This window comes from Penicillium psychrofluorescens (genome assembly GCF_964197705.1).
Source record: "Penicillium psychrofluorescens genome assembly, chromosome: 2".
Classification (NCBI taxonomy): domain Eukaryota; kingdom Fungi; phylum Ascomycota; class Eurotiomycetes; order Eurotiales; family Aspergillaceae; genus Penicillium; species Penicillium psychrofluorescens.
The window spans coordinates 1,992,958-2,019,661 of record NC_133440.1 but is presented as its reverse complement, the minus strand read 5'-3'; the positions used below and the strand labels follow the sequence as shown (position 1 = coordinate 2,019,661).

General features: G+C 52.6%; 8 protein-coding genes across 8 annotated transcripts; 5 read left to right on the top strand and 3 right to left on the bottom strand.

The window, feature by feature from the left end:
* Positions 1 to 792: 792 nt before the first annotated feature.
* On the bottom strand, positions 793 to 1,624 carry PFLUO_LOCUS2962 (Peroxisomal membrane protein PMP27; the record flags this gene model as incomplete). The annotated part of the gene is made up of 3 exons (XM_073780157.1): positions 793 to 955; positions 1,009 to 1,486; positions 1,558 to 1,624. The coding sequence occupies 3 exons, from the start codon at positions 1,622 to 1,624 to the stop codon at positions 793 to 795; spliced, it is 708 nt and encodes a 235-aa protein (XP_073637040.1).
* A 723-nt stretch (positions 1,625 to 2,347) lies between these two features.
* PFLUO_LOCUS2961 (glycerophosphoinositol permease) lies at positions 2,348 to 4,169 on the bottom strand (the record flags this gene model as incomplete). The annotated part of the gene is made up of 6 exons (XM_073780156.1): positions 2,348 to 2,467; positions 2,528 to 2,810; positions 2,853 to 3,163; positions 3,222 to 3,240; positions 3,292 to 3,890; positions 3,978 to 4,169. The coding sequence occupies 6 exons, from the start codon at positions 4,167 to 4,169 to the stop codon at positions 2,348 to 2,350; spliced, it is 1,524 nt and encodes a 507-aa protein (XP_073637039.1).
* A 1,186-nt stretch (positions 4,170 to 5,355) lies between these two features.
* On the top strand, positions 5,356 to 6,958 carry PFLUO_LOCUS2960 (proteasome regulatory particle subunit; the record flags this gene model as incomplete). Its single annotated transcript, XM_073780154.1, has 3 exons — positions 5,356 to 5,820; positions 5,885 to 6,711; positions 6,766 to 6,958. The coding sequence occupies 3 exons, from the start codon at positions 5,356 to 5,358 to the stop codon at positions 6,956 to 6,958; spliced, it is 1,485 nt and encodes a 494-aa protein (XP_073637038.1).
* A 445-nt stretch (positions 6,959 to 7,403) lies between these two features.
* PFLUO_LOCUS2959 (uncharacterized protein) lies at positions 7,404 to 8,690 on the top strand (the record flags this gene model as incomplete). The annotated part of the gene is made up of 1 exon (XM_073780153.1): positions 7,404 to 8,690. The coding sequence occupies one exon, from the start codon at positions 7,404 to 7,406 to the stop codon at positions 8,688 to 8,690; it is 1,287 nt and encodes a 428-aa protein (XP_073637037.1).
* Positions 8,691 to 10,604: 1,914 nt separating this feature from the next.
* Positions 10,605 to 12,158, top strand: PFLUO_LOCUS2958 (alanine transaminase; the record flags this gene model as incomplete). The annotated part of the gene is made up of 2 exons (XM_073780152.1): positions 10,605 to 11,849; positions 11,904 to 12,158. 2 exons carry the CDS (start codon positions 10,605 to 10,607, stop codon positions 12,156 to 12,158), a joined length of 1,500 nt encoding a protein of 499 aa, XP_073637036.1.
* Positions 12,159 to 15,190: 3,032 nt separating this feature from the next.
* Positions 15,191 to 16,483, bottom strand: PFLUO_LOCUS2957 (uncharacterized protein; the record flags this gene model as incomplete). The annotated part of the gene is made up of 1 exon (XM_073780151.1): positions 15,191 to 16,483. One exon carries the CDS (start codon positions 16,481 to 16,483, stop codon positions 15,191 to 15,193), a length of 1,293 nt encoding a protein of 430 aa, XP_073637035.1.
* A 3,508-nt stretch (positions 16,484 to 19,991) lies between these two features.
* PFLUO_LOCUS2956 (uncharacterized protein) lies at positions 19,992 to 20,922 on the top strand (the record flags this gene model as incomplete). The annotated part of the gene is made up of 4 exons (XM_073780150.1): positions 19,992 to 20,338; positions 20,399 to 20,557; positions 20,609 to 20,679; positions 20,747 to 20,922. The coding sequence occupies 4 exons, from the start codon at positions 19,992 to 19,994 to the stop codon at positions 20,920 to 20,922; spliced, it is 753 nt and encodes a 250-aa protein (XP_073637034.1).
* Positions 20,923 to 21,857: 935 nt separating this feature from the next.
* On the top strand, positions 21,858 to 24,511 carry PFLUO_LOCUS2955 (Glucose-responsive transcription factor; the record flags this gene model as incomplete). Its single annotated transcript, XM_073780149.1, has 5 exons — positions 21,858 to 22,256; positions 22,327 to 22,439; positions 22,491 to 22,928; positions 22,983 to 23,572; positions 23,625 to 24,511. 5 exons carry the CDS (start codon positions 21,858 to 21,860, stop codon positions 24,509 to 24,511), a joined length of 2,427 nt encoding a protein of 808 aa, XP_073637033.1.
* Positions 24,512 to 26,704: the final 2,193 nt, after the last annotated feature.

Genomic DNA, 26,704 nt, shown 5'->3' with positions numbered 1-26,704 from the left:
ATTCCCCCAAGGTTCCCTTTCCCATACTTCATCATCCCAGGTTCGAGTCTCCACAGACGTGATACGAGTCTTTCTCTAACTGGCTCGTAGACATCCAACAAATCCAACCAAACACCATGTCCCACGCTAGTTGCCCCAAGTGCGGAGCCTCGGTCGGCTCGACCAAGAGCTGCAGCTCCTGCGGTGCAGTTCGTTGTCCCTTTTCTTTGTTTAGAGACTGATGATACTAATATCTTTCGCAGACCTGCCCTGTCTGAAGCGGGTCGTTGGAAGAGGTGGTTGGGCATGCTGCGGGTAGTCGGGTCCGATTTGTGCCGTGTTTTTAACTGATAGTCCATCAATACAACAGTTACTATGCTGGATTGATTCCTACTCTTTAGTTTTAGTCTCGTTGGATAGATATACGACTGGAAATCTATCATAAACAAGCCTGCTGGCCTCTAGATAGACGAAAAGAGTATAACAGAACAAATGAAATTGTTGTGTATGAGAACAGGAAGAAAAAGCAGGACGGGAAGCACTTCTCAAAAACCAAGACAGACGAGACTGCTGTTCAGGAGAAGTCAAATACGCACTCTGAAGCGCATCCTAAAACACAAACTAGGTATGCCAGCATCGAGCCGCGCATACCTTGTCATAATAAGGACAGGGGGTAAACTCGAACTGTCGAATCCAGTTTGAAAATAACTCATCAGCTACAAATCTTCATCTCTGCGGACTCCGCCAGAGCCTGCCGACAACCCTCCTCTCTCTCTATTTCTCTCCGGCCATCACATCTTATCGACAATCCGCTCATGCGGTCTTGCGCCACTGCGACATAACACCGATCAAACTGCTGACCGTACCAGCAATACCGACCAGACCATCGTCAAGCGAGGCCACGCCGAGGGCAGCCGCAGGGACGGTCAAGTCACACAGGTCAGAGAGGAGCTGTAACCTCACAGCAGCGCGCTCCCTACAAAGCAACCATTAGCATTCACCCTCCCCCCAAAAAAGGGAGTAACAAACCTCTCAAGCTTCTTCGCCTCAACAGCCCCCTCACCCTCCTTGAGATTAACACTCCTCTCCTGCTCCCTCAGACGGAAAAGCGTATAAACACCCGCAACAGCCGAGCACGCCAAACCCGCGCCCCAAGCACGGTACGCGGAGTCCTGCAGGCGCTTCGCAGACGCCAGCTTCTTCACACCGATGGTGTCCACGACGGAGATAGTGTCGAGGGTCAGGTAGCCTGCATAGCCGAGCTGGCGGCCAATGGCGAGGTAGCGCAGGACGGGGTCGATGGGGCTCTTGTTGTCGAGGGCGATCGCGGCGGCTTTGAGATGCTCGACGAACTTGCCGATGCGCAGGACCTTGCGCGTTGTTCCGAATTGTTTCTTGATTGCGTTGTAGGGATCGATAGCGCTCTGCGGCTTGTTCGTCCGGTACAGGTACCATGCGTAGAAGCGGGAGAAGTACTGGATTGTGCGGAGGAGCTTGTCGCGACCGACTGCGGTGGGGGTTTATTGTTAGTGAACTCTCTCTCTCTGTTTTCCTTGGGGTCTTTGAGGGCTTATGTACCAGTCGTAGCGACGAAGCGGAGGTAGTGCGCCAGCGCAGGGTGGTACACGAGGGCGTCGGCGACCATGTTGGGCGGTGGTGGTTCCTTGGATTCCCGAGGTAACGGATGATAAGAGACCCGGGGGTGACTGGGTCGAAAGTATCAGGCCTGGGTTAGGTGGGGGAGAAAGAGATAGAGACCAAGACTAGACTGTGGAGATGAAGCCGGGGTCTTAAGGAAGGGGGAAAAGGGGATGGAGATGGAGATGTGGTGAACGGAGGCTCGGTCGGTAATTGACCGGCGTATCTGGAGCCGCGGGAGAAGAACCTCGGCTGATGCCGGTTTGGGCTGGGCTCCGTCGTAGTGCTCGTAGCACGCAGGCCCTATGTAGGATTCATGTGAAGCGGATGTTTTGCAATTTGTGGATTTATTTATACAGTACAGCGAGCAATTCAAAATGGCATTTGTATTTGCCCTATGTAGGTGTTTCCTGGTTGTTCCTAGCCACTTCGCAGCTGCTGGCGGGTGGAGTCATCCCGCATGACAGTTTGTGACTACCATTAAAGATTAAGTGGGTTACGTGAAGGGCAAACGCATCAGCACCATGCATATCAACATGGGCAAATGCCCAAAAATATGTGTCGCGGGGGGCACTTTCAGCTCACATCGCAAAGGCAGGGCAGGTCATCAGGGAACGTCGCAAGGGGCTCATTATTAGGGCAGCGGAGGGCGCGTCGGGGGGAAAAGGTATCGGGTCGCATAGAGACAGTGGGATCTCAAGGGACGAGCAGAGCGGATGTTGACACAAGTTTACTTCTGCCCCTCGGCTTCCGAGGTGCTCTCCTCTGCCTTGTTGCCCATGGTCGCGGTGTTGTAACCACTTTCCTGCAAGAACGCGCGGAATCGGGCGTCTTCGGCGGTGATGGTATCCTACAGTCGATCGCAATTAGCCTGGCCATATCATACCGTTGATCAGGAACCGAGTCGTACCTGGTTAATTTGCGGCAGCAGGAAGAAGGCCAGCGCAGAGCTGAGGAGGCATAGCGAGCTCGACACGAAGAACGGATCCATGCCGGAGCGGATCTTGTTGGGTGCGTTCTTCTGGATGATTGGAATGACATAGGTGCCCACGAAAGCACCAATCTTGCCAGAGGCCGCGGCGTATGAGTAGTATTGGCCTCGAATGGCAGTGGCGCTTGTCTTGGATGCAACCAGACCGATGTTGTCGCCGGGACCGAATTCGCCGAAAGCCTGGAAGATACTGTGTTCCTCACTGTATTAGCAGGATGTCTGGTATAGCTCTCTGAATACGTACCCGAGAACAACGACAAAAGCAGCCACGTTCTCCGGAGTTGCAAGGTACTTGTAGCATCCTGCCATGATGAATCCAACAATCCCTTGGAGGCCAACTCCAATGGCTAGAGTCCGTTTCGGGCCCATCCAGTCACTCGCCCAGGCTCCAGCGAAGGAACCAGGGATGTAAAACAGGTTGAGGATGGTATTCCAGCCAAAAGTCTTCCACAATGGGGAGTTGTCCCCCAAGATGATGCTTAACCACTTCGAGGAATAGATGTTGAAGGAATAAGTCATGAAATCATAGATGAACCAGATCAGCGAGACGAGTGTCTGAAAACCAAGGTTAGTTAGTATTCAACCATTTGTCAAGTGGGGGAACCAGTCGTACCAGGCGCTTCCAGTAGAACCTACTCTCATTAGTCAATATGCTCCTTGTGCAAGATCCATTGGAGGCTTACTTGATAATCAGCTTGGTCGGGAACTTGTGCATGCGCTCACGGTTAAACTCCTCTGGCTCACTCATCTTCAACCGCAAGTAGAATAGACTCAGAGGTGGAATGACGCCAAGGCCCAGAGCCACTCGCCAGACCGCACGCAGGTGGTCCTCTGTGAAAATCAGAACTAGGATCATAGGTATCAAGGCAGACACCACATAGGCGAGATCAATCTGGAAGTTGGTGAACATGATGAACCAGCGATTGCGATGGCCATCCTTGAGTTCACCCGTGTTCTCCGATGCTGCAACAGAACCTGCCGGATACTCGCCGCCAATACCGATTCCAAGGAAGAACCGGTAGGCCGTGAGAGCAGCAAACAGACCATAGATGTTGTCATTGTATCCGTAGGCACCAGCACAGAGGGCAGCAAAAACAAACAGAATGATGGTCGAGATGATCAAAGACCACTTGCGCGACCAGTGGTCACTCGTGTATCCAAAGATCAGCATACCCACCACGGTTCCCGCAAAGGTGATGGCAGAGACATTCTGGCTGGCGGGGGAGTCACTGTACGCCTTGGGGTAGAGCGTGCCCAGAATCGTATTCACTTGACCGATCACCTAGAACAGATGGGTTAGCAAGCCTGATCGGCAGCAGATGACTGTGTGACAGCCCTATGTGGCATAATCCGAAAGAGTTGGACGTACCCCATTCAGATACCCGTCAGAGAAGAGACCGGCACCGCAGGCGATCGTGGGCCAGCTGCGCTCCCAGCGGCCCTTCTGTGGGCTTTCCAGCGGTACAATCTCAACAGGGGCCTCCTCCAGCGGCGTAGGGCCCTTCTCGGTGTCCTTCATCTCAGAGTCTTGCAATATGGGGCTCTCCGCTTTGGCACTCATGGTTTCGGATTGAAGATAACTGGTTTGTGGCTGGGTCCTTATAACAGCTAGGTTTGGGTAGCGTGTCTAGCGCAGAAAGAGAGGGAACCCAGTGATCGTGTGGGGGGGTCCGAGTTGAAGCGCAACAGCGGACGATGGAATCGCCGAAAGTAGATCAACTGGGGACCATAACGAAGCTCGGCTTCGAGAGAAAAGAAGAAAAAAGGAAGTAGAAGTAGAAAGAAATGTGCGGTTGAAAAGAAAACAAGAGAAGGGAAGAAAAAACGACGAAGATCATAGGGGCCGATACGACAATCAGCGGTACCTGGGGGATACCACTTTCCCTGGTAGTGCAACTCTGTGGCCCTCGGTACACGGCAGGTCACTTCGTGGGGTGTTTCCGCTCTGGGGGCGGATAACTGCCGTCGAGTGGAAGGGCCAATGAGCGGGCACCAGGCTATCACGACTTCCCATTGCTGTTTGGGCGTCAATGGAAGGACTCGAAGAGTATACGATGGTTTACACGGCAGATAGATAGGAACAAGCCTTTTCGGCCCGTTCCCGAACTCCCAAGCATCTCCACCAAAGGTGAGCCATCATTCAGGCGAGCACAATACTGAGCCTATGAAAGTCGCACGGGGGAGCACATGGCTGGCCGGGCTTAACCGAACTGGGCATAGACCCAAGCCCAGTACCGAAGACAACAGTAGTGGGTAGTGAGGAAGGCTGACTTGGGCACGCTGAACAAACTCGATCCTGAACACGCCACCGCCCGTGTCCTGCGGCAGGGCGACTATCAGGGGCTTCAATGGCCTGCTAAGCCCAACTGGGGAACTGGGTTCCTGATCTCAGCCCTAATCCGGCAGTTGGTATAAATGGGCACGTGACACCAAGAGCTGGGCGCAATGTGCCCGGCTAGGGATTTCTACCATGTTCCCTGAGCCGTGGCTGCCTTGAGGCTCCTATCCTGAGCATTATTGTCTGGTGCTGGCGTCGAACACAATCGAAGTTGCGGGATGGCCGGCCTCTCCAGTCTCGGCTCGGAAAAACATTCCGCCAGCTGAGCTCTCTCTCCGCCTGGATCACCTGGCCTGCATCATCAACAATCTCTCCGTGTCTGGCCCTCGCTCCATCTAGACCCTCTACTCCCGTCAATCTCATCCTCTACCCATCCTTCCTCACCCACCCACCTACCCCTGCCGTCACCATGGGGTCTGATCCACAGTACATCAAGTACCCCAACCTCACCCTCGCCCAGCATGTCTTCAACCTCTCCAACCCAGCCTGTGACGCAACCCTTCGCCAGACCTCATTGAAGCACCTGCAAGATGCCATCTCCGAGCACAAGATGGCTCCGTTCTACCGTTACCTAGCCCACCCGGTCGAAGGCATCCTCAACAGCTCCGGCGAGGGGGCACCACAACACCCGCATCATGGCGCGAATGCGACCAAGCCTCTCATCACTTCCAACATGCTCGCCTCCCGAAAGTCTCCGCAAAAGGTGGATTTCCCATGGGACGAGGAGTTGTACCAGTCCCTGGTGGAAGATAACAAGAAGGAATTGGAGACGTTCCAGAAGGAGGAAGAGGACGCGGAAGAGGCGGCTGGCGAGACCGAGGTGCAGGCTGCGCGAGGGAAGAGAGCTGAGTTCTGGGCCCGAGTAGGAGACAAGGTATGGGATTGGAGTCTGTCCGACCTGTAAGACTCTTTTTTACTGACGGTGATCACTTTGATAGGACAAAGCCATCGAGTCCGGCGAAGCCCTCCTCGAAAAGACGGGATTCCTGGGCACCAAGATCGACCTGACGCTAGCGATGATTCGCATTGGGCTATTCTTTGGGGATCTGCTGTTTGTCAAGAAGATCATCGAACGAGCGGAGACTCTGGTCGAGAGCGGTGGTGACTGGGATCGGAGAAATCGCCTCAAGGCATACAAGGGACTGCATCTCCTCACAATTCGCTCCTACAGTCTGGCTGCGCCTCTCCTGCTGGACAGTCTGTCTACGTTTACGAGTTATGAACTGTGCAGCTATTCCTCGCTGGTGATCTACTCCGTGCTCGCGGGATCACTGTCCCTCAAGCGCGTGGACTTCAAGGCGAAGGTGGTAGATGCCCCGGAGATCAAGGCGATCCTCGGTGCTGGCGAGGACCAGCTGGCTGCGCTGACCGGTGAGGTGTCCTCCGGTCCGGGTGCCCAGGACGAAGAGATGAAAGATGCGTCGGTGACGAAGTCGACCCCGGGCGGTGCCACTACCGCCGTCAACCTGGCCTCACTAGTCACCGGGTCTGGTGTGCAAGCCGAGACCGAAGCCGCCGTGGACTTTTCGTCGCTGGCAAACCTGGTCAACAGCCTGTACAACGGCAACTACCGGTCGTTCTTCCGGGCACTGGCAGCGGTCGAGGACCACTTCCTGACGCAAGACCGGTACCTGCATGAGCACCGGGCGTGGTTTGTACGTGAGATGCGGCTGCGCGCCTACCAACAGCTGCTGCAGAGCTACCGCGTGGTGGGACTGAACAGCATGGCGAACGACTTTGGCGTGACTGTGGACTTCTTGGACCGGTGAGTACTCCCCCCACAAAAGCGATAATTTGAATTCACACTAAACCATCACAGCGATCTGGCCAAGTTCATCTCCAGCAACCGCATCTCATGCACCATCGACCGGGTCAACGGCATCATCGAGACGAATCGGCCGGACGATAAGAACAAGCAGTATGCGGATGTGGTCAAGCACGGCGACTCGCTTATCACCAAGATCCAGAAGTACGGGCAGGCAGTGCGTCTGCGGGGCAGTGAGCGCAGTTAGTTAGACGTGTACTCTAAAATGAGCCGAGTGAGCTAGAATTCCACGTTGATTTCTATAATGTATCAACCTGCATGGCCTCCATGTCAGAGTTTCCAAAGAATGATGGTTGAATATGTACAGCTCCATAAACAAGTGTAGAAGAATAGCCACCGAAGATCTGTAGTAACCACTGAAAGCTTTCCTCCGATTACCAGGGATTGACTTTAGGGTTGCAGCTTTCCTGTTAACTTAAGTATGTACGTTTGTCTAGTAGCCGCAACGATGGTTTTAGTGCTGTAGGATTTCCATACTACTAGTCTACATGAGCGTGTATGGACGAAACAATATGTGCGGATCATGTTCCCAACCGGGCTTAGTTCAGGTCCATGATCTACTTTGAGCATCTGCAGCTGCCTTCTACTGTTCGCATCACCTCACGGGCTCCACGGTTATAATCATCACAGTGATGGCATCCAGACGGCTTCAGAGCTCCTGCGATGATTCTGCCGTATTTAAGGTCTCGAATAACTTGCGGGTCGATATTGAACTCACCAACGAGCTGTCCGAACTACTCGATAGACAGCGAAATGAAGCACTGGAAACACTTTTCCCGCCGGGTGCTTCACTTGAAAACATTCTCACAAGATTGCTGAGTACTGACTCTATGGTAAGCTCCACATCCACCTGTGCAGCATTCAACCAAAGCCAACGGCAGATCTCGGCAATCGGCTACCGCTGCATCGGATTCGGACAGTGTGGCCTCGTTTTTGAAAGACCAGGAAGAGCCTACGTGGTCAAACTCGCCAAGCCTGCATACAAAGAAGGCCTCTGGTCTGACTTCCAAGCCCATCTCAACGTTCGACAGGCTTTTTGTCGAGAATCGAATCCTGAATGTCGCGTGCCGCAGCTATTCTCATTTGCTCCAGACTCCAGTATCGAATGGTGGAATGAGAATATTCAATTCTTCCCAGATATCTCCGACTTAGTTCCCCTTCCGACAATGGCACTCATCACAGAGCGAATTCTCCCACTGCCAAAGGTTGTTCGACAAGCACTGATCCACCAGTATTGCCCGCCACATCTCCAAACCGCCGCCAGTGCCAATCCTACAAACAGAGACTGTCTGGCTCGGTTGTATCTTGGATCTCGGCGTGCGCGACCAGAGTTGCTGTCCCCCAACTTTACCCTTCGAAACTTCAATTTGCATCTGGATCAAATGCTCGAGCTCAATCTGCCAGTTTTCCTCTACGCCGCCGCTATGGGAGAAGCTATGGCTATTATCCACTGGGCCGCTCACGTTGACGGTTTCGACATTGAATTCGTTCTGGGCAGTGATGCCAATGCAGGCACAAGCTACAATAAGGACATCTTCCTCAACCTCGACCTGGCTACAGAGCAAGCCTCGTGTATGTCTTCTATCAAGGATCTAGACGCTGCGATGAGAGCGAACTTCAAGCGCCGTACCACAAGTATGTGGGTGCTCGACTTCAACCTGTGCCATATTTGGCGCGAAGACTGTGCCTGGGAGAACCCAGATGGGCTCATCTCTCACCTTGTGTACTCCTTCTTCCAAAACGACCCTTACTATCCGCGACCCGCCGACCAGGATCTATGGCAAAAGTTCTCTGCCGCATACCGCTTGAAGGCAGATCAGATTCTTGCAGTACCTGAAACGGACCAGAGGCTTGTGTGCCTACCGGGTAGATTTCTTGACGCTTGTATTTCACATGAGCAAGGAAGCCTCTTGACCTAGATACCAACTGAATGACCTATCTTGGATTTTTAGCTAATCACAGGATCCATCACGCTTTAGTCACCTAGCTATCCACAAGGAAATGGACTCTTTCTATCAAGAAAACTACATATCCGCCCTTTGCAAGCTGTTTGCCAACTACTATCTCCCTAGACTCCAATATCACACCAAACAGCTCATGAGATTCGTTGCGAAAGATACAAGGAAAGCGAATCTTGGGAGGTTCTGTCGAGAGTTCTTGGCTGGAACGATCTTTTCCCTAGAGTTTGTCACGCTTATAAGCAGCTTCTCCGGAAGCACTGACTTTTGATCTCGTTACACCTCGATTGATGATGAGCTCAGCTCTACCAAGCTCCAGCAAGTGATGCTCGAGATAGAGAAAAGGAACGGTACTCTAGTGATAAGGTTGATGCGGGCAAGGATAGGAGATCAAAGTAATGAATAGACCATAAGACGCGCAGTCGAGGCTGACGCAGGTGAGGATAGCTATTTCATAGTCATGGGTCGTTAACTAATTAAATTTGAACACAAACTTTGGTAGACGGAGGTGATACGCAGAAAGCCCCTTAAGACTTCTTCTTCGTTCTTACTCCTTGCTTGGATGCTCGTAGGTCTCGATGGCTCTCTCCCACTGATGTGAGGAAGACCTATGCTCAACGTCCCCAGGAACTGACCGACGTTAGCCGTAAGGATACTTTTCTATGCTTCTCTTGCCTGAGCAAACGGCTTTAGCCAACGGCTAGAGTGCCATTCCTCGCGACAGTTCTGAAGCAAACTATGCATCTGGACCTTCCCCGTTGCTCCCATTAGTGCCTAGGCAAGGCTTATAAAGGCCTAGCAGAGCTCTTGGTATTCCAATACCTTCGAATTAGAGGGCCATGGATGGGATGAAGTGCTAGCCTTCGATACTCGAAACGAGTACCCCAGTTGCCCCATAAGGGGTCTATATCTCTTTGGTAAGACAAAGACTGTTGCCAGATATCTCCCTCTTATACATTACAGATATACGGTATTTTCCCGATTAAATCCAATCGAGAACCTTTGGGTGCCTATGAAACAAGAGCTTTTATATGCTATATCCCTGGTTTGAGCATACTCCTGATACGGACGAAACCCGTCGCCAAATTTCGTTAATACAAGGTTAAGAAAAGAATGTGCGATAACTTCCTACCCTGTTCATTTTTTCTTGATGTAGCCGATGTTGTTTTGGGTCGATACAGCATGTTGTTTCTAAATAATGCCTTTCTCTAATCGCTGACGGCGCCGGAGATAATACTTTGGGCTAGGCGCCTGCTTCTTCTTCTTCTTCTTTGTAGAAGCGTGATGATGTAAGATATTCGTTGCTTCGGAAGCAGTTGGTAGCCATTTTCGGCGCCCGATTTAACCTAGCGTTGTGGTGTAATGTCCATCCTACCCCCGCTCCCCGTCCATCGGGCGGCTCCGGGGAACGTTGGACTCGGAGGATCAACCCCACGTTTGCCTATCATCTCGGAGACTGCCTAACAGACGGTGATGACGTGCATGAATGTGCATCTTCTCGCCCGACACATCCAATATTCTTCTTCTCCGCATGCTCGACTATCCATCCATGGCGCCCATCAGTCCAAACGTGGGGAAGCGCTGACTCACGATGATGACTCAGCCCCATCCACCCGCTCCATCTTTTTCTTTTCCCGCAAGCGGCGCTTCGTGCCTGACGGGAATTCTGCCAATCAATCCGATCTGCCCCTCCCCCATGTCCGTTTTATTTAGGCTCGCGCGGGCGTCTCCGCTACGGGCAACCCGGCCGAATAATGCCTTTCTCCTACATTGCCCGGCGTGGGGTCCCTCCGGTGAGTACTACATGGATTATTATAATCTCGGCCTCCTCTCTCCCCTCTCACCACTCTTCCCATTCACTGACCTAATTCAGCCATGACTCAAACCAAGGTCGTACAATCCACCAAGCGGACTTTGTCTGCCGTCCCATCGTCCAAATGCCTAAGCATTGACAACATGAACCCGGCCATCAAGGCGGCCAAGTACGCCGTGCGCGGGGAACTGGCCGTCAAGGCGGAAAACTACCGCCAGCGCCTGGACGAGGGCGACAAGTCGCTACCCTTTGACAGCGTCATCTTCGCCAACATTGGCAACCCGCAGCAACTCGACCAGAAGCCCATTACCTTCTTCCGCCAAGTGCTCAGTCTCGTCGAGAACCCCATGCTCCTCGAGAACCCGGAGGCCCTGAAGGCCTCGTTCGGATACCAGCAGGATGTCATCGATCGGGCCAAGACGCTGCTGGCGAATGTGCAGAGCGTCGGCGCATACAGTCACAGCCAGGGCGCACCGGGGATCCGAAATAGCGTGGCCAAGTTTATTGAGGAGCGCGATGGCTTCCCCGCGGATCCGCAGGATCTGTTCCTGACCGGCGGTGCCTCGTCTGGTGTCAATACCCTGCTGAACGTGATCTGCAACAGCCCCAACGCAGGTGTTCTCGTGCCGATCCCTCAGTACCCGCTCTATACCGCGACGCTGGCGTTGCTGAATGCGCACTGCGTTCCGTATCATTTGGATGAACAGAAGGCGTGGGGTACGGATATTGATGTGATGAACAAGGCCATCAAGGACGCCAAGGCGTCCGACATCGACGTGCGCGCCGTGGTGGTGATCAACCCGGGCAACCCGACGGGTGCATCGCTGAGCACGGAGGATATCAAGAAGGTCATCGATATAGCCGCCGAGGAGAAGCTGGTGATCATGGCAGACGAGGTCTACCAGACGAATGTATTCGAGGGTGAATTTGTGTCGTTCAAGAAGCGCCTGCGCCAGCTCCAGCAGGCCGAGCCCGGCAAGTACGACGACGTGGAACTGGTCTCACTGCACAGTACCTCCAAGGGCATGGTGGGAGAGTGCGGCCACCGTGGCGGCTACTTTGAGCTCGTTGGGTTCGACCCACTGGTGGTCGAACAAATCTACAAGCTAGTGAGCATCATGCTGTGCCCGCCCGTTGTGGCGCAGTGCCTGCTCGAGACCATGGTCAACCCTCCCCAGAAGGGCGATCCCAGCCACGAACTGTACCAGGCGGAGTATAACGGCATCCGGGATGGTCTGTACAAGCGCGCCCGCGCTCTGTACAGTGCCTTCCAGCGCATGGAGGGTGTCGAGTGCCAGGAGCCTCAGGTATGTTTTATTCCTCGTCCACCATGTTGCTTCAATTACTAACTCCACCACCAGGGCGCCATGTACCTCTTTCCAACCATCAAGCTCCCTGCCAAGGCCGTCGAAGCCGCCCAGGCAGAGGGCCGTGCTGCCGACGAGTTCTACTGCCTGCGTCTGCTCGACGCCACAGGCGTGTGCGTGGTCCCGGGATCTGGCTTCGGTCAAAAGGAGAACACCTTGCACTTCCGCACGACGTTCCTTGCCCCTGGCACCGACTGGGTCGAGCGCATCGTCAAGTTCCATGCCGATTTCATGGAGAAGTACCGGTAAGCGCCAGTGGATGAGTGATAGATGATGAACCCACAAACCCAGCTGGGATAATTTCCCTCTGGAATCACGCCATTTATGCGAGACGAGACGAGCCCGTTTGTGATTTCCTTGTACATCAGGAAAGAGGGCCAGCTGCTGCCTCTTGATACTTATAGACTACCTACACCCAACCCACCTGGACAAAAATTGTATTTTCTTTTTCGCATCTGCATCTACCATTTGACTGGTATTGTCAAATTCAGTTCTGGGAACATATTGTTCATTCATTGAAATTAAATCTAGCGACACAAATCTATACTCCATTTACTTCTTGTATTATTTACTCCAAGTGTTCTCCGTCTTGTCTTGTCTTGTTTTTATTTATGCTCGTATGTCTGTCCGTCCTCAGACAAACAGACAGTCCGGCCTGGTCTAGACAGATGCATGCATGGCCTCGTCAGCCTCAGTCCAACACATGGAATGCGCCTGCCCCCTTGCGTGGTGCAAATCCATGCATTGCAAATCCGGACCGTTTTGCCGGGTATGTATCTTGGTCAAGTATGTTTTTCGTCTCAATCTACTGCAGTCTATCCCTTGGCAGACAAGTGGATTGTGGAAGTAGAATACCTTTGTGACGTGTATCGTGCGCCTCCAGTCCGAATCCAAATTTCACTTCATTCCGGGTGGCCCGGGCCTAACGTCTCACGGTCCTGATGCTGTGTGTATGTATACCGGCATCCACACTCGACTATATTATTTTTATAATGTTTGCACCTGCTATCTCGGAGGATTGGCGTCAATTGCCTGATGCGACCCTGAATAGGTAGATATACTCACTGGCTTCTTGGAAACGGCTTCCCGAACAGTTCATGTCACTGTCTCCACATATGATGCCATGACCTTAATCAGACCATATCGTCGCGCCCTTATAACTTAGCTAGTTTCGCATCAGAAACAGTTTCTACCACGAGTTTCAATAACTACATTACACTGCATATCTTCCATCTATTTTTACTATAGATACATTCCATCATGTCGGGCTTCTTCCGCTGGACTTCTGATGCTTCCAAGCATCACCAGCACCATGATTCAACTGATTCTACCGATTCTACGAAGCATGCCACGCCTACGCAGTACGAAGGCTCCCAGGTCAACCACAGCACACCCGGTACGTATACGCACGACGACCTTTTACTTAACACATATATATTGTCTGCTTCTGTATATGCTAACCAAGAGCTCACTCGGCAACAGACACCAATGCCCAACCAGCCCACCATCATCAGCACCAACACCACTGGGGCTTCGGCCACCACCATGACAATGACCACAACGATGAAAATGCGGAGCCACAAGATCAGCATCAACACCAACACAGACACCGACCTAGCCAGTCAGAAATCGACAATACCGACTTTGCAGCTGCGAGGAAATACGACCACGCTAGGCGGGAGAGCCATGGTGCTGGAGTTGGGTTTCAAGGTGGGTGGCAGTGAAAAAACCAAGCCAGTACCTACCCGACTTTCGTTTCTTCCACTTGCCCTGGGGCTATATATTACCCTGTATGTACTTGGTTATAGAGATGGTTGCTTGTTAGGCACATGCACAATCACATATACCGGATCGATCCACAAAACACAGAAGCCTTTTACCCGAACAGGGTCCTTCCCTGCAAGACTCGGTGAAATGTAGGCTAAGCCTTAGCCAAGGCTGCAGTCAAGGCTTATATCGCGAGGAATCTGCACTCTGCACGGGCGGAATGTGCGTACCATGCACGATCCGATCAAAAGGCTTGTTTTTTGGAGATGGGAGGGAGAAACATTCGACACGTCAGCTTTCCTTTTACTATCAGTCAAAAAGGGATAGATTACGTGAAGTGCAAAGTGGATTATACTTCGAAGTAACGAAGTCACGAACCACACCGAAGCTGGCGGCGGTACACCGCTTTTTTCTTGGTGTGATGTTAGTTGCGGTGACTTTGGACTTTTGCCCTGTATTATGTTATTATACTTTACTGCTATTGAAGCTTACGCGAGACGGACAGAGCTGAATAAATGCTACGTCAGTTTCCTTCAAATCACTACGAGCTTGGAATTGGATTGGATGTTGCGAGACACAGTCAGCAGTCCGACTAGACGAAATGATCCGAGCCACACACAGCTGGGCTGAACTGGACCGAGCTGAGCTGAACTGAGCGGAGCATGTACTCGCATGGTTCGCTTCACAGGTTACATATGGAAAAAAAGCAAAGTCCAGATTTTGTACTGGGTACACATGAGGTACATCATGTAACCAGAAGTAAATTAACTAACCCACCCAACTAGAAAGTAAGTAATATAGTACTCACACGACATGCACACAATAAGCAAAAAAAACCGGCTTGCAGGCGACGATCTGAGACACGCGCGTGCGGATGGTTCAGCCGAGTCGTCGGAAAGCGAGTGCGAGCCGCCTGCTCGCTCACCGCTAGAAGTTGGAGCAACCCCCCTCTCCACTGCATTTCCCCAACGACTAAATTACGGTATAGCTTTGGTAACCACAGATTCGTCTGCTTTTATTCTGGGTATTTTTATTATTATCGGACTAGTGATGTGTCGTGATTTATTGATTTGATTTATTTCTGATAATTGTAAAGTGGGAAAGCAGGATCTTTCCTTTATTCTCCTTGAATAATGGATCGACACCGACTCAAAGAGTGCTTGTCCCGAATCAGTATAGTTTCTGACTGGCTGTGCAACACGAGATCTGTAGTCTGACATGGGGGTAGTGATAGGCAAGAGGCTCGTACATGAAGGTACGGAACGATACAATAATGGCGCAGCGCAGAACCGGCATGGCAAATCACAAAACCCTCTAGATTTGACGCTATCATCACGGGAGGAATTCTAGACTGGCTAATAGAACAAAGAGACAAGGAAATAGAACCAAGAAGCATTTATATCATCATCTCTCATCAAGGTCATGCAGACGGTGTTGAGGTGGTGGTGGTTTAAGTTGCCGCGAAGAAGCAGCAAGAAGAGACGGGAGCGAAAGGAACATGACGTGACGCACAACTACGGCGCCCACGATTGCCGGAAGTAGCCCTCGTCCATGGGCGGTGTGGAGCCGGCATCGAATAGGTTACTGGGCCACAGAGGAGCCGAGTCCGGCGGCGACGGGATGCTGGTCGAAACGGGCTTATTGTTGTAGCTGGGAGACTGCGACGACACGGCATACATGTCCTGCGCGGGGACGGACTTGGGTTCCATTGCCATGCTGGCGTGCAGTTGGTGCTCGAGCGCGGCGGTGGATTCATTCGCCGATTTAAGGAAATCGTCGATGTTGATGGAATCCAGATCATTCGACGACAGGACCTGCGCTTGAGGCAACCCGACCAATGAGGACGCAGAGCTGGCGCGCAGGTGGTCCATGTCCGATGTTTCGCTCACGCTGTGGAGATCGTGCATGTCGCCGCCGTTGCCTGCATGGCCCAGACCCGGGAGCGGTCCAAACTCGTCGGCCTCGGAGATCTCGCCAGAGGAGGACGGCGGCGGGAGACCGGTCGGGTACGAGTTGTAATCGAAGCTGGCGTATGACGGCGTCTGCGTACTGGTCGCCGCCGGCACGTCCGAGGAGTAGAGGGGGAAACTCGACCAATCGACGGAAGGGGCACCCAGTCCCGCAGAGCTCAAGGGCAGGTCTGAGTCGGGGGACGCAAAGTACGGTTCTTGGTAGGGATCCTGGAACGCCATGCACGTAATCGGCGAGTTGCCAGTGGTGCTGGGGAATGAGGTGAAGGTCGAGACATCGAGAGGTGGCGGTACGCTCGTGATGATCTGCTCCAGCGGCCGCTCGTCCATGTTGGCCGGGGCAGAGGTCGGTTTTGCATCTTGGGTATGGTCGAGTGAGGTGGAAGCGTAGTGATCCAGGAAGGACTGGTCGAGAGGGGCAGTCGTCGCCGAGATCTCCTCACCACCGGCGGCGGCCGCGCTGTGCGGAGAACCTTGCTGCGACGGCTGCTGCGATTGAGGTTGCGAATCCATCGACAGCGCGAGGGGCTCGTTGACAAACGCCGATTGGGTCAAGGGCAGATGGTCCGCAGATCGACGGGGTATATCGGACGGGTGGTGGATGGTGTGCGATCGGGGAATTGTATAAGGCAAACCGCACTTGTGAGCCATGTCATTGTGTTTGTGGGCGGGCTTGTGGTGCCCATCTCGGAAGATTGTCAATGTCGACTCGGACTTGGTCGAGGTGAGATGGGGTTTAACGGGACCCAGCGGCTGAGACAAGGGTAGACCAGTCTCGGGAACGGTATCTAGATGAGATTCCTTCTTCAGCGCACACGTGCAGCGCTGGCCATGCATGCAGCCACAGCGGTGAATTGCGTCCTCTGTAATTTCAGATCAGAAAAAGTGATTCCGGAAACCAACGCCAGCATGCTCACGCTTCAAATCTCGCTTCTCCCCGGCATGGCAGTCAAACAATTCGGATTTCTTCTTTTTCTCGCCACAATCACACTTGACGTGGGTTGTCCGAGACTTGCGTAGGCCGCGGCAGTGGGTGCATTGAGAGACTGGACGGCCTTTTTTGTTGATGTGGGTCAGGGGGCGGTCTATTCAAGACGAGTTAGTTTTTTTTTTTTTTTAAGATGAGATTGGACGCGATCGGATCGACATACCACTGTGGTGACAACTGCTGACCCGGTGACCCCGTACGCAAGCTTCACAAGCCCACTTCTCACCATCGATCAGCATCGCGTGTGGTTACTGAAGGGCACACATGCGATGAATCGCGGAATAAAAAATAATGGTTAAATAAAGAGCAGTCAGTCGTAGAGACTGAGGGTATCAAAGCCGTCAAGGCTTAGGGGTCCGTGCGACCTTCTTCGAGAAGTAGTCGGACCGAACGAAGTAGAACGAAGACAAGCAAGGGTATCTCAGGCGAAGGTGCCAATGTGCGCACAAGTCACAGAAACGCCGATCCAGCAGTGTACAAGGCTCGTGAGCGAAGCCACTGTCACTGCGAAATTGGTAGGAAAAAAAGGGCGAGAGCGGAGAGAGTCGAGTGGTGGTGAGAGGGGGGTGGTGCGTGTTGCGCTGGAGGCGAGAGGCGAAAAAAAGGTAGAAGAGGGGGAGATTTGGGGGGAGCCCAAGCCTACGCACCGTTTGGCGCCGGCCGTTAGACAGGACACCAGAGACCGGTAGTGGCGGCCAAGTGAGAAACTCGATGTCAAAGCGTGTCGGGACACCCTGTGCAATGAGGAAGAAGAAGAAGTGAAAAGCGGGCGAGCGACGGTTAGTTAATAACGGGCTGGGGGGTTTTCGCTGCGGAAGTGGTCGCTGTGGCTGCCCGGAGTGGTAAGAGTACGGTATCGGGGGCAACTCTGGTACTGCCGCCTCAGGCCGACGTACTCTCGGGGTACGCAGTACATTCAGCCTTGCCGTGCGTGGTGCTTTCGGTGTATCTGCAAGTACATCTTTCCTTGACTAACGACATGACTGCTGCACATCTATCCAGCGGCACAACGATGCATCTGTACGTGGCATCGCTGTGCCGTCTCCACCGGCATCAAATACATTGGCCCTCGCGTGTCGGGTCCCACAGGAACCGTGATTGACCGTTTAGGGGTGCCTTTTAGGGTTCCCTGCGTGAGCATCGGCTGGGGAAGGATTCAGTCCCAAGTCGAGTTCGGACATCATCCTTCAGAAGACGGCCAGGAAGAATTATTTTCTTCTTGTCTGTTTCACGTCCGGACCAACAAACTCTCGAGGTTTGTTCATAGTGCGACCGGGGTGGCAAGGCCCAAATGCGGCGGCCCCCTTGACGGACACCCAGTAAAAAAAAAAACTCGAATCCAGGGGTCAGCATGAAACAGAACACCGCCCGTTTTTTTTGGTCTAACTAATCGTGTGTCCTTGCCACGGTTATCTTCACACGAACTCACCCCCCACCACAATGGGTCTCGCTAGCCAGAATCTGGGGCCGCGCACCTACCTGACACCTAGTCCGTAGTGACAACAAGTCCTAAGAATAGTTAATCAGGGGCCCAAATTGGGGCCGCTGTTCTCAGGGGGCTTACCCCCAAAGGATCCAGGTACAATACGTAGGTACTGTATACCACGTTCGGCCTTTCCGCAGAACATTCCACGATCCCTGTCGGACTCTTCCTTCATTGGCACATCAATGCACACGAGCAGAACACGGACAGTGCAGGGCGATACGACTCGGTACCAAAACTAGTCATGGCGCGGTACGAGGCAGCCCGATGGTGTCATTGTGCCTGCTTCGGGCGGACCGCAGAGGGCATTTTAGCGCCGGCTCGTCGACGAAGCCCTGATCTGCGCGGGCGGATCCACGAATGAACACGCCGCGGGTGAGGAATCAGGTTTACATACTTACAAGCGCGATACGGCCTCGTGCTCGTCCCGAGTGTATGCATTCGAAACAGACAGTACTTCTCGAAACTGGTGTCACCACCTACACAAGTGCGAATCCACCACCCTTTTGGGAAAGCCTAAACATAATTAGATCATAGTATGGCCGGAACGGATCTCGTCTTTATCAACGTCAAGGAGCCAAAGGACGCCCTCCAACTCGCCAAAGCACCCGAGATCCGGTCTCATGTAACGCGCTATCAATGGAAGAGATTCGCGCGTCGAGACATAAAACACCGGAAGAAGGCGCCGTTATGTTCCTGGGATCTGAATGGTGCGACCTATCAGAATGAATCAGATTCCCTCACTTCTACACTGCAACCAATTTCGATATCGCCTCAAATTGGCGGACTCAGAGTCGACCCTTTCAAATCATATCCTATCTCGGACCGACCTGAGACTTCTCTGCTCGTCGATCACTGTAAGTGACCTTGTGAATCAGAGCCAGAAAAATCGGGCTTTAATGAGAATGACTAGACTTGATGCACATGGCAGTTGATATTCCTGAACTTGATCTGCCCGGAAACCACGGCCTTTTAAGGACCAGCTGGTTTCCATTAGTGATGACCGAGCCCGCCTTGTTCTCTGTCATCCTGCTCCTAGCCGCATCGCATTATGTCTCCCTACAGGGCGGCACTGGAAGAATGAGGACCAAGCTGCTAGCTCTTCGCTATGAAGCTGTATCATCCATCAACCTCAGTCTTGAAATCCAGCAGCTCGGGACTGTAGGGGATGCTCTAGTAGGCGCCATAGCAAAGATGGCTAGCTATGAAGCCATGTTCGGCAGCCGCGAAAATTATCATATTCACATGCAGGGTCTCATCCGAGTCATTCGCCTACGAGGGGGTTTTACATCACTCGGACTGAATGGCCTACTCTATCGAATCGTGCTATGGATTGACCGCAATGCCGCTTTTCTGCATGGATTCCCGATGTATTTCCCAGTCGATGCCTTCGTATTGGGCAAAACTTTTCCCGATCCGAACCCAGGTCATTTTCTCGGAAGCTCGTGACAGAATGCATCCATCTCTTGGAAAAAGCTCGCCAAAAAGATATCCTCAATGCCGTCATGATATTCTTCACCATAAACGCCCCAAAATCGGAACCCCCAACAGCTGGCGCTGTTGCGTAGCGGTTGACTTAGGGGCCAGTATGCTTCCTACCGATGTCTTGGTGGGACTTCCTGATCGGGATATCACATTCAAGATTCGGCCCACATTTTACCACCAATTATTCAAAGGTCTCCGTTACTTTGCCCCACAATTTTCCTAATGCAGATAACGCAAACTAATGCGGGCTCTATCAACTGAGCTTACGTCAAGACGGGCTCACTCCGTCATTTAAATAATGAACTTTCCCTAGATCAAGACTGCAGTCTACTTGCTCAATTGCACTAGTCTTGATTGTCACTTGTTTGTCGGTTACTGCTTATACAAAGATGAGTCTTACTGGCAAAGTCGCTCTGATCGCCGGCGGGGTCAAGAACCTTGGTGCTCAAACTGCCCTCGAGTTGGCTGGCGTTGGCGCCAATCTTGCCCTACACCATCATTCTTCCCTTAGCCAAAAGGATGCAGCAGCACTGCAAGCCAAGCTCAAGGAGAAAAATCCATCGATCAAAGTTGCGATTTACCAGGGTGACTTGACTGCTGCCTCTGCGGTGACGAAGCTCTTCCAAGATGCTCTTCAAGACTTTGGCCACATCGACATCGTGGTCAACACAGTCGGCAAGGTGCTAAAGAAGCCCATTACGGAAATCAGTGAGGAGGAGTACGACACAATGTTCGCGTATGTGTCTAGACATTACTTGCGAAATTGTAAAATGGCGATAGCTAACTGTTCTTTTAGCGTGAACTCCAAAACCGCATTCTTCGTTCTCAAAGAAGCCGCTGCTCATGTGTCGGATGGTGGAAAGATTATCACCATCGTTACTGCCCTCCTGGGTGCGTTCACTGGCTACTATACTTCTTATGCTGGCAGCAAAGCTCCGGTAGAGCACTTCACTCGGTATGTCGCTGGCCTCGTCCTGGTCAAGCTCCTCAGCTAACAATGTTATAGGGGTGTGTGTAAGGAGCTCCAGTCCCGCAGGATCAGTGTAAACAATGTCGCTCCGGGACCCATGGATACACGTAAGCTTTTCATGAATACTCGGGTGTATTTTGCTCGTTGAGATCTAACATCGGATTTTATCAACAGCTTTCTTTTATCCTCAGGAATCCTCGGAGGCCGTGGATTTCCACAAATCAATGGCCATGGACAACCGGCTTACCATGATTGAGGACATTGCTCCTATCATTCGCTTCCTGTGTACCGAAGGTGTTTGGATTACTGGCCAGACTATTTTTGCCAACGGGGGATACACTACTCGTTAAACTGCTATCCTTTGAGAAACATGCCGAATACACGTTTTTCCATCGAACCCAATAGTGCTTAAGGACATCCCTATGAGGAAATGTGGGTTAGACATGCTCAGATGATCGGGATAGATATCAATATGTATACGGTCCGTGCCGATTCACAATTATTCCACTACATTCTTCTCCCCGCACACTAGTACCATCCATGTGTCTCAGACATGGACCGCTTGACCTAGGACCCAAGGATTCGAGGCCATTATGTAGTCGATAAACGCCAAGTTACGAGCGATAGAGCTCTCAAGTCTTATGTATATGTATAATTAGGTCAAGACTAGGCGGAATAAGAATTTCAGATCATCCTGACATCAAACATGGCAAAAAGGAATTCATAATAGTACTAATCAAGGTGCATGTTAATTTACGGTTGTGAGCTCCGGTCGCCGTATCCCATAATTGGAGACATTGAGGGCGTCATCATCACGACCGGGTGGCGAGGTAAGACAGTGAGTGGGATGCCACTAATAACAGTCCAGATGATGCTGCGACCAGTATCGCCGTATCACCCCCGGCCATAGTGAGGGCGTGATGGAGCGATGGAGCGATGGATCAGGAAGTACATAGGCCCGGTCGGCCGTAGTTAATCCGTTCGCCACGCAGAAATGAATCGCCGTCTCCGTGATCAACTAACTATAAGGCTGGAGTATATAGATGGCTAAGGAACAAATTATAAGGAAATGGAGAATCAAAAAGACACAGTTCTTCGCAGCAATGTTGGCCTCGCCCAGTGCGCTAGCCCCTTCAGCATGCCCGCTCCTTTTTTTAGCCTGTAAAGCCAAAAACCCTGCAATTCTCCTTCACCTTCCCTCCTCCCACTCCCTCCCTGCCACATCGGAAGCTCGCTTTTCTCAACACCATCCCCCCTCGAGCCAGCTCGGGTACTTTCTCGCGCTATGAATTCTCGCGAACATTCCGACATGCCTCCGGCGCACTCCTACCCCTCCCCCAACGCCGCGCAGATGGCCCAAGGCGCCATGCCCTACTACAGCAACCGCCAGCTGACGGACGACGAGCTCCTGACGGCCGAGCTGTCTCGCGAAGCCTCGGGCGCCAATCTCGGTGGCGGTTCTAGTAACGGCGTCCACCAGGGCCAGTCGATGGTGCTGGGCTCGTCCAATGCCGGCGCGGACATGGGCCGACACGACTCCGAGGATCAACACCAGCAGATGCTGCAGTTTCCGCCAAGTCAGCAGGTCGGCGTCGACCCGAATCACGATTTGAGTTACGGTGAACAAAGCGCGCGTAAGCGTTCGAAGATCTCGAGGGCCTGCGACGAGTGTCGCCGAAAGAAGGTAACATTTCCGCCCTGGTGACGGACGCGACCTCGAGTCTCTCCAGCTAACGCGATTGTTTTTAACTCAGGTGCGATGCGATGCCACCTCCGAGACTGGCCTCGAAGGATGCTCCAACTGCCGCCGTCTGGGCATTGTGTGCCAGTTCAGTCGCGTGCCGATGAAACGCGGTCCCAGTAAAGGGTAGGAACAACACGCATCCCATCTTCGCTACCCATACTGATCTTCAACCAGTTATATCAAGGAACTTGCCGAGCGCCTTCACACCCTGGAGAGTCAAATGCAACCTGCCATGGTCCAGCCCGATGTGCCCTACCAGTCGATGAATGACCTCCCCCGGGCCTACCAGGACTTCGAATCTCCGGTGGACTCGAGCGGCGGCAACCGAAAGAGAACATACTCGGTCTTCGAGGGTCTACCCAGCTCGTCATTCGCGCAGCCGAACTTCAATACGCGTGGGTCGCAGAATGCCTTCGACGCAACGGAGTCACCGGCAGACCCTTACAACCCAGCAGTCACCAGCGGCGGTGCTCCCAAGCCGGGCAATCTGTTCTGGAACCCGGCTGGTAATGAGCACGACTTGCCCAGCGGTCTTGAAATGACCGACTTGCCCAAGCATGAGGGCGATGATGACATGTCTCCAGTCAGCCTTGACGAAGGTGCTCTTGATGCGTATGTTGTGAATCCTACATTACTCGTGCTCATGAGCTAACAAAATGCGTGCAGCTACTATCACAAAATTCATACTATGCTGCCGATTCTGCCTCACACCAGGGAGAGGACATTAGAACTGCTCCACCAGTGCCACCGCGAAGCGCAAGAGATTTTCTGCTATGCGTTGTACACCGTCACTCGGACCGACTTATCGCGCGTGGCAAGCAAGTTCGAAAAAGTCACCTCCTTTGACAATGCCCAAGATCTCCTCCTTTTCCACGCCCGCCAGCCGCTCATGGTTCACTCACTCGCAGTTAATTTGGTATGGCTACAGACTCTTCTGCTGATGATCATCGACTGTGACACTCGTGGCCCGGAGAACTTTGTGTTGAAGGATGGCATTCCCAAACACACTCTGGTCCAGGCCGCTAGCAAGCTCGGATATGATTTGGCAAAGAGCCAGGGTCAATTGAAGAACAAGCGTGATACCGATCCTGATGTAGACTCGGATTCCAACCTTGCACGGCGCAACTGGGTGTCTCTGGTCATTTTGGCCCGATGGTATGCCATTAGCGTGGCAGATGCGACCGTTCTCGGCTCTCATGAGATCGGTGGGCGTGAAGATGAGCGGGTTGTTGGGCAAATCACCACGGGGATTGCTTGTAAGTTGAGGCCGATCTTTTGTTTTCAGTCTTACTGACTTTGATTTTCTAGCCTACTCGACCTTCCTGTCCGAGATGGTCACTCTCGCGACTGTCGAACCCAACGTGTGCCAGGCAAACACCGGATTGGGCCGCATGGTTGGCGCCAACTTGGTCGCTTCGCTCGAGCGTCTCGCCGAGATGGAGGACGTGTTCAAAGTGCATGAGTTGCCCGAGAACACCAGCACGCGACCACTCTTCGAGAGCCTTCAAGCGCAGCTGTACTGGACCATCCGCCTGCTGATCAAGCGCCACGTCTTCGTCTACAGCCCCTACGAAATCATCTACTGCGCGCAGGAAGTGATCAATGAGATGCACAAAGCGGCTCTACAGAACCGCCACCCCTCCCCCATCGACCTACACAGTCTGGCCCTCGCATCGATGACCCTCCTCGAAGCCACTGTCCTCCCGGAACACTCCACCGAATGCTGGGACTCGCTCGAAAAAGTCGAAGAGATCTTGGACCACCGCTCCAAGCGCTCTGCCAACGCATCCGAATTTGACGACATCTTCGGGACCCCCGGCTGGGACGCGAAGATCCGCATCTTCCTCGAATGGCGCCGCGCCAAGGCCCAAGAGAGCCAGCTCCATGAGTCGGGTAGTCTACCTAAGACATCAGCCTTGTCCAACCACCCACCCATGGGTCCCAACGAGCAGCGCTCCCTGCAGCACCTGGCTGATCTCGCCGTCGGCGCCGAAGGCTCCGTCACCCAAAACGCCTCCGCCACGCCCCCGCCAGGCCTATCATCCACCGAGCACGGCGAAACCTCGCCGAATCTCGCTCCGCAGCTTTCGCAGTCGCACGCGGGTGTGGGTCGTGTCGTTGTCGACTTTACAATGCTCACAAAGGAGGGATATCTCAATGTGTTTTCGGGTTTGATTTACCGGCGTTCGCGCTGAGACGAGATGAGATGCGATGCATCCACCCTGGATATTCGTTCTCACTCAACTCAATTCCCGCTTGAATAATATCCCTTTTCCTATCTTACGCTTTCCCTTTCTCTTCTCCGGTCTTTGGTTTCTACATACATCGCTACGTTATGCACACGGATGGACTTACTCGACTGGCTGTTGCTATGGAGAAAATACCGGTTGTACTCTACCACTTTACCTACTCTTTTCTTGTCTTGTCTTGTTTCTTCCCTCGAGCTGTCTGTATCCTGCGAGGGGTGTTTAGTTTAACTTTGTTTTAATAGGTGTTTAGAGTAATATGGAGTGTATTCGATTAACTCACGACTGCAATCCTCCTTTCTTTCCCCCATGCTGCTGTCTTGAACGAAATATCTTAACAATATCTGGATAGTTCGATATAGTAGAAGAAAACAACACAACCCAGTCAACTAACCTCTATGCTATAGATGATGCACTTGTAGTCTCAAAAGAACATAGAAAGAAAGCAAAACGAAAAGATAAAATGAAAACCAGACAACACCAGATTGAGAAAAAGCCACTCAGGAGAAATGGCCCGATTCCACAACGCTTCAACACAAGAGATATCAATGATAAAACAAGCACCGGAACTCACGTCTTCCTTCCAAACGCGAACCGTCTCCACACCCCCTCGACATCCTCACAAAGGGCCATGAACTTATCATCCTCGAGCAGCTCGCACATCCAGTTCTCGAGCATGGCGGTGCGTTCCGCTGTTGGTGCGGATAAGTACTGCGATAGGGTTTGTTCAATTGAGAATGAGGATGAGGATGCATGCTGGGCAGGTGGTTGCTGTGCTGGATTTTGGTGCTGGTTCTGGTTCGGGGTTTCGGGTTGTGTTTTAGATGTGGTGTTGGGCGGAATGTCTGGGTAGGGCTGTGTAGCCCGTGAAGTATGGCTATTGAGATCTGTGCTGCGCTGCATAGATGTGTTTGGTCGAGAGACTGGCAGCGGCTTAGGAGGGTGCAGATGGAGTGTCTGCGTTGGCAGCCGCTGTGGATACTGCTGGGTTGGTGTCGGCGAGGGAGGTTGGGATTGGAAGACTTGGATGTTTGAGGCGCAACGTGACAACTCCCGCGATGGAGCGTTTATATGGGACTCCTGTCTCTCGTTGAATTCGGGAGGTGGATACGGGAGTTGTGACGATGTTGGACGTGGAGTACAACCGGGTGTCTGAGTCTGAGGCACTGCGTTTGTTCGTGGTCTTTTCGCGATTGGGTTTGGGGTTGAAAATGGAAGGGTTCGCTTGGGAGGAAGGTTCTGTCTGAGCGTTTCGATGTCATGGTGTGCTGCAAAGATAACAGGTCTGGTAGCAGTAGTGGTTGTGCTAGTACGCCTGACCTGCTCTGAGCGAGGGGGCAGCATTTGGTTCAGTTGTTCGATGTCGTGATATGGTACGGTGGTTGATGGCAGGGTATAAGTGTTTGTGCGTCGCATAGGCTCATGATTGAAGCTCGGGGTATTCTGCGGTCGTCGAGAGGTTGCCTGTGCTCTGTCAATGTTGGGACCGATGCTTCTGATTGGAGCACGCGCGAGGTAGGACGTAACATGCGAGGCACTGCCTGAGCACGAGAGCGGCGGGTTGGCAGCTTAGTAGATCAAGATATTAGAATTGCTTTGAACGTGTCAAAAGTAGAGTAAGGAGGTGGTATACTTGTCGCCGTGGCAGGCCTGTATGCTGCAGAACGATGAAAAGGAATCGCAGGGCTAGTGTGCGGCTCTCCTGTATAGCTTGTTGCAAGTGACGGGGCGTATTCCGAGTTCAAAGACATCGTCGAGGGCAGTCTTTGAGAGGATGGTACAGAGGGCGCACTTCCTTCTGTCAATGGACAGTTGATCTCGCCTAAGAGAACGAGCGCCGTATAGTAGTCGCGATCAGACGCAAACTTGATTTGGAAACGACGGAGCTGCTGAGAATCAACAAGTGAATTGAAATGGTCGCAGAGATATGCGCACATGGGTTGGTCCGGCAGGGTACTTGATTGCCAGGCAAGGCATTTTCACAATGACAGTAAAAAGTGCTTTCTGGGGAGAACCATTCGAATTTTGAGCAGTGGCCATGGCGTGCACAAGGTCAATTTGCTCCTGAGACCAGACATGGTCTCAGCCTGCTGTAAATCGTCTCGAGGAACTGGAAGTCATACCAGTGTGCCCTGGGCTTGA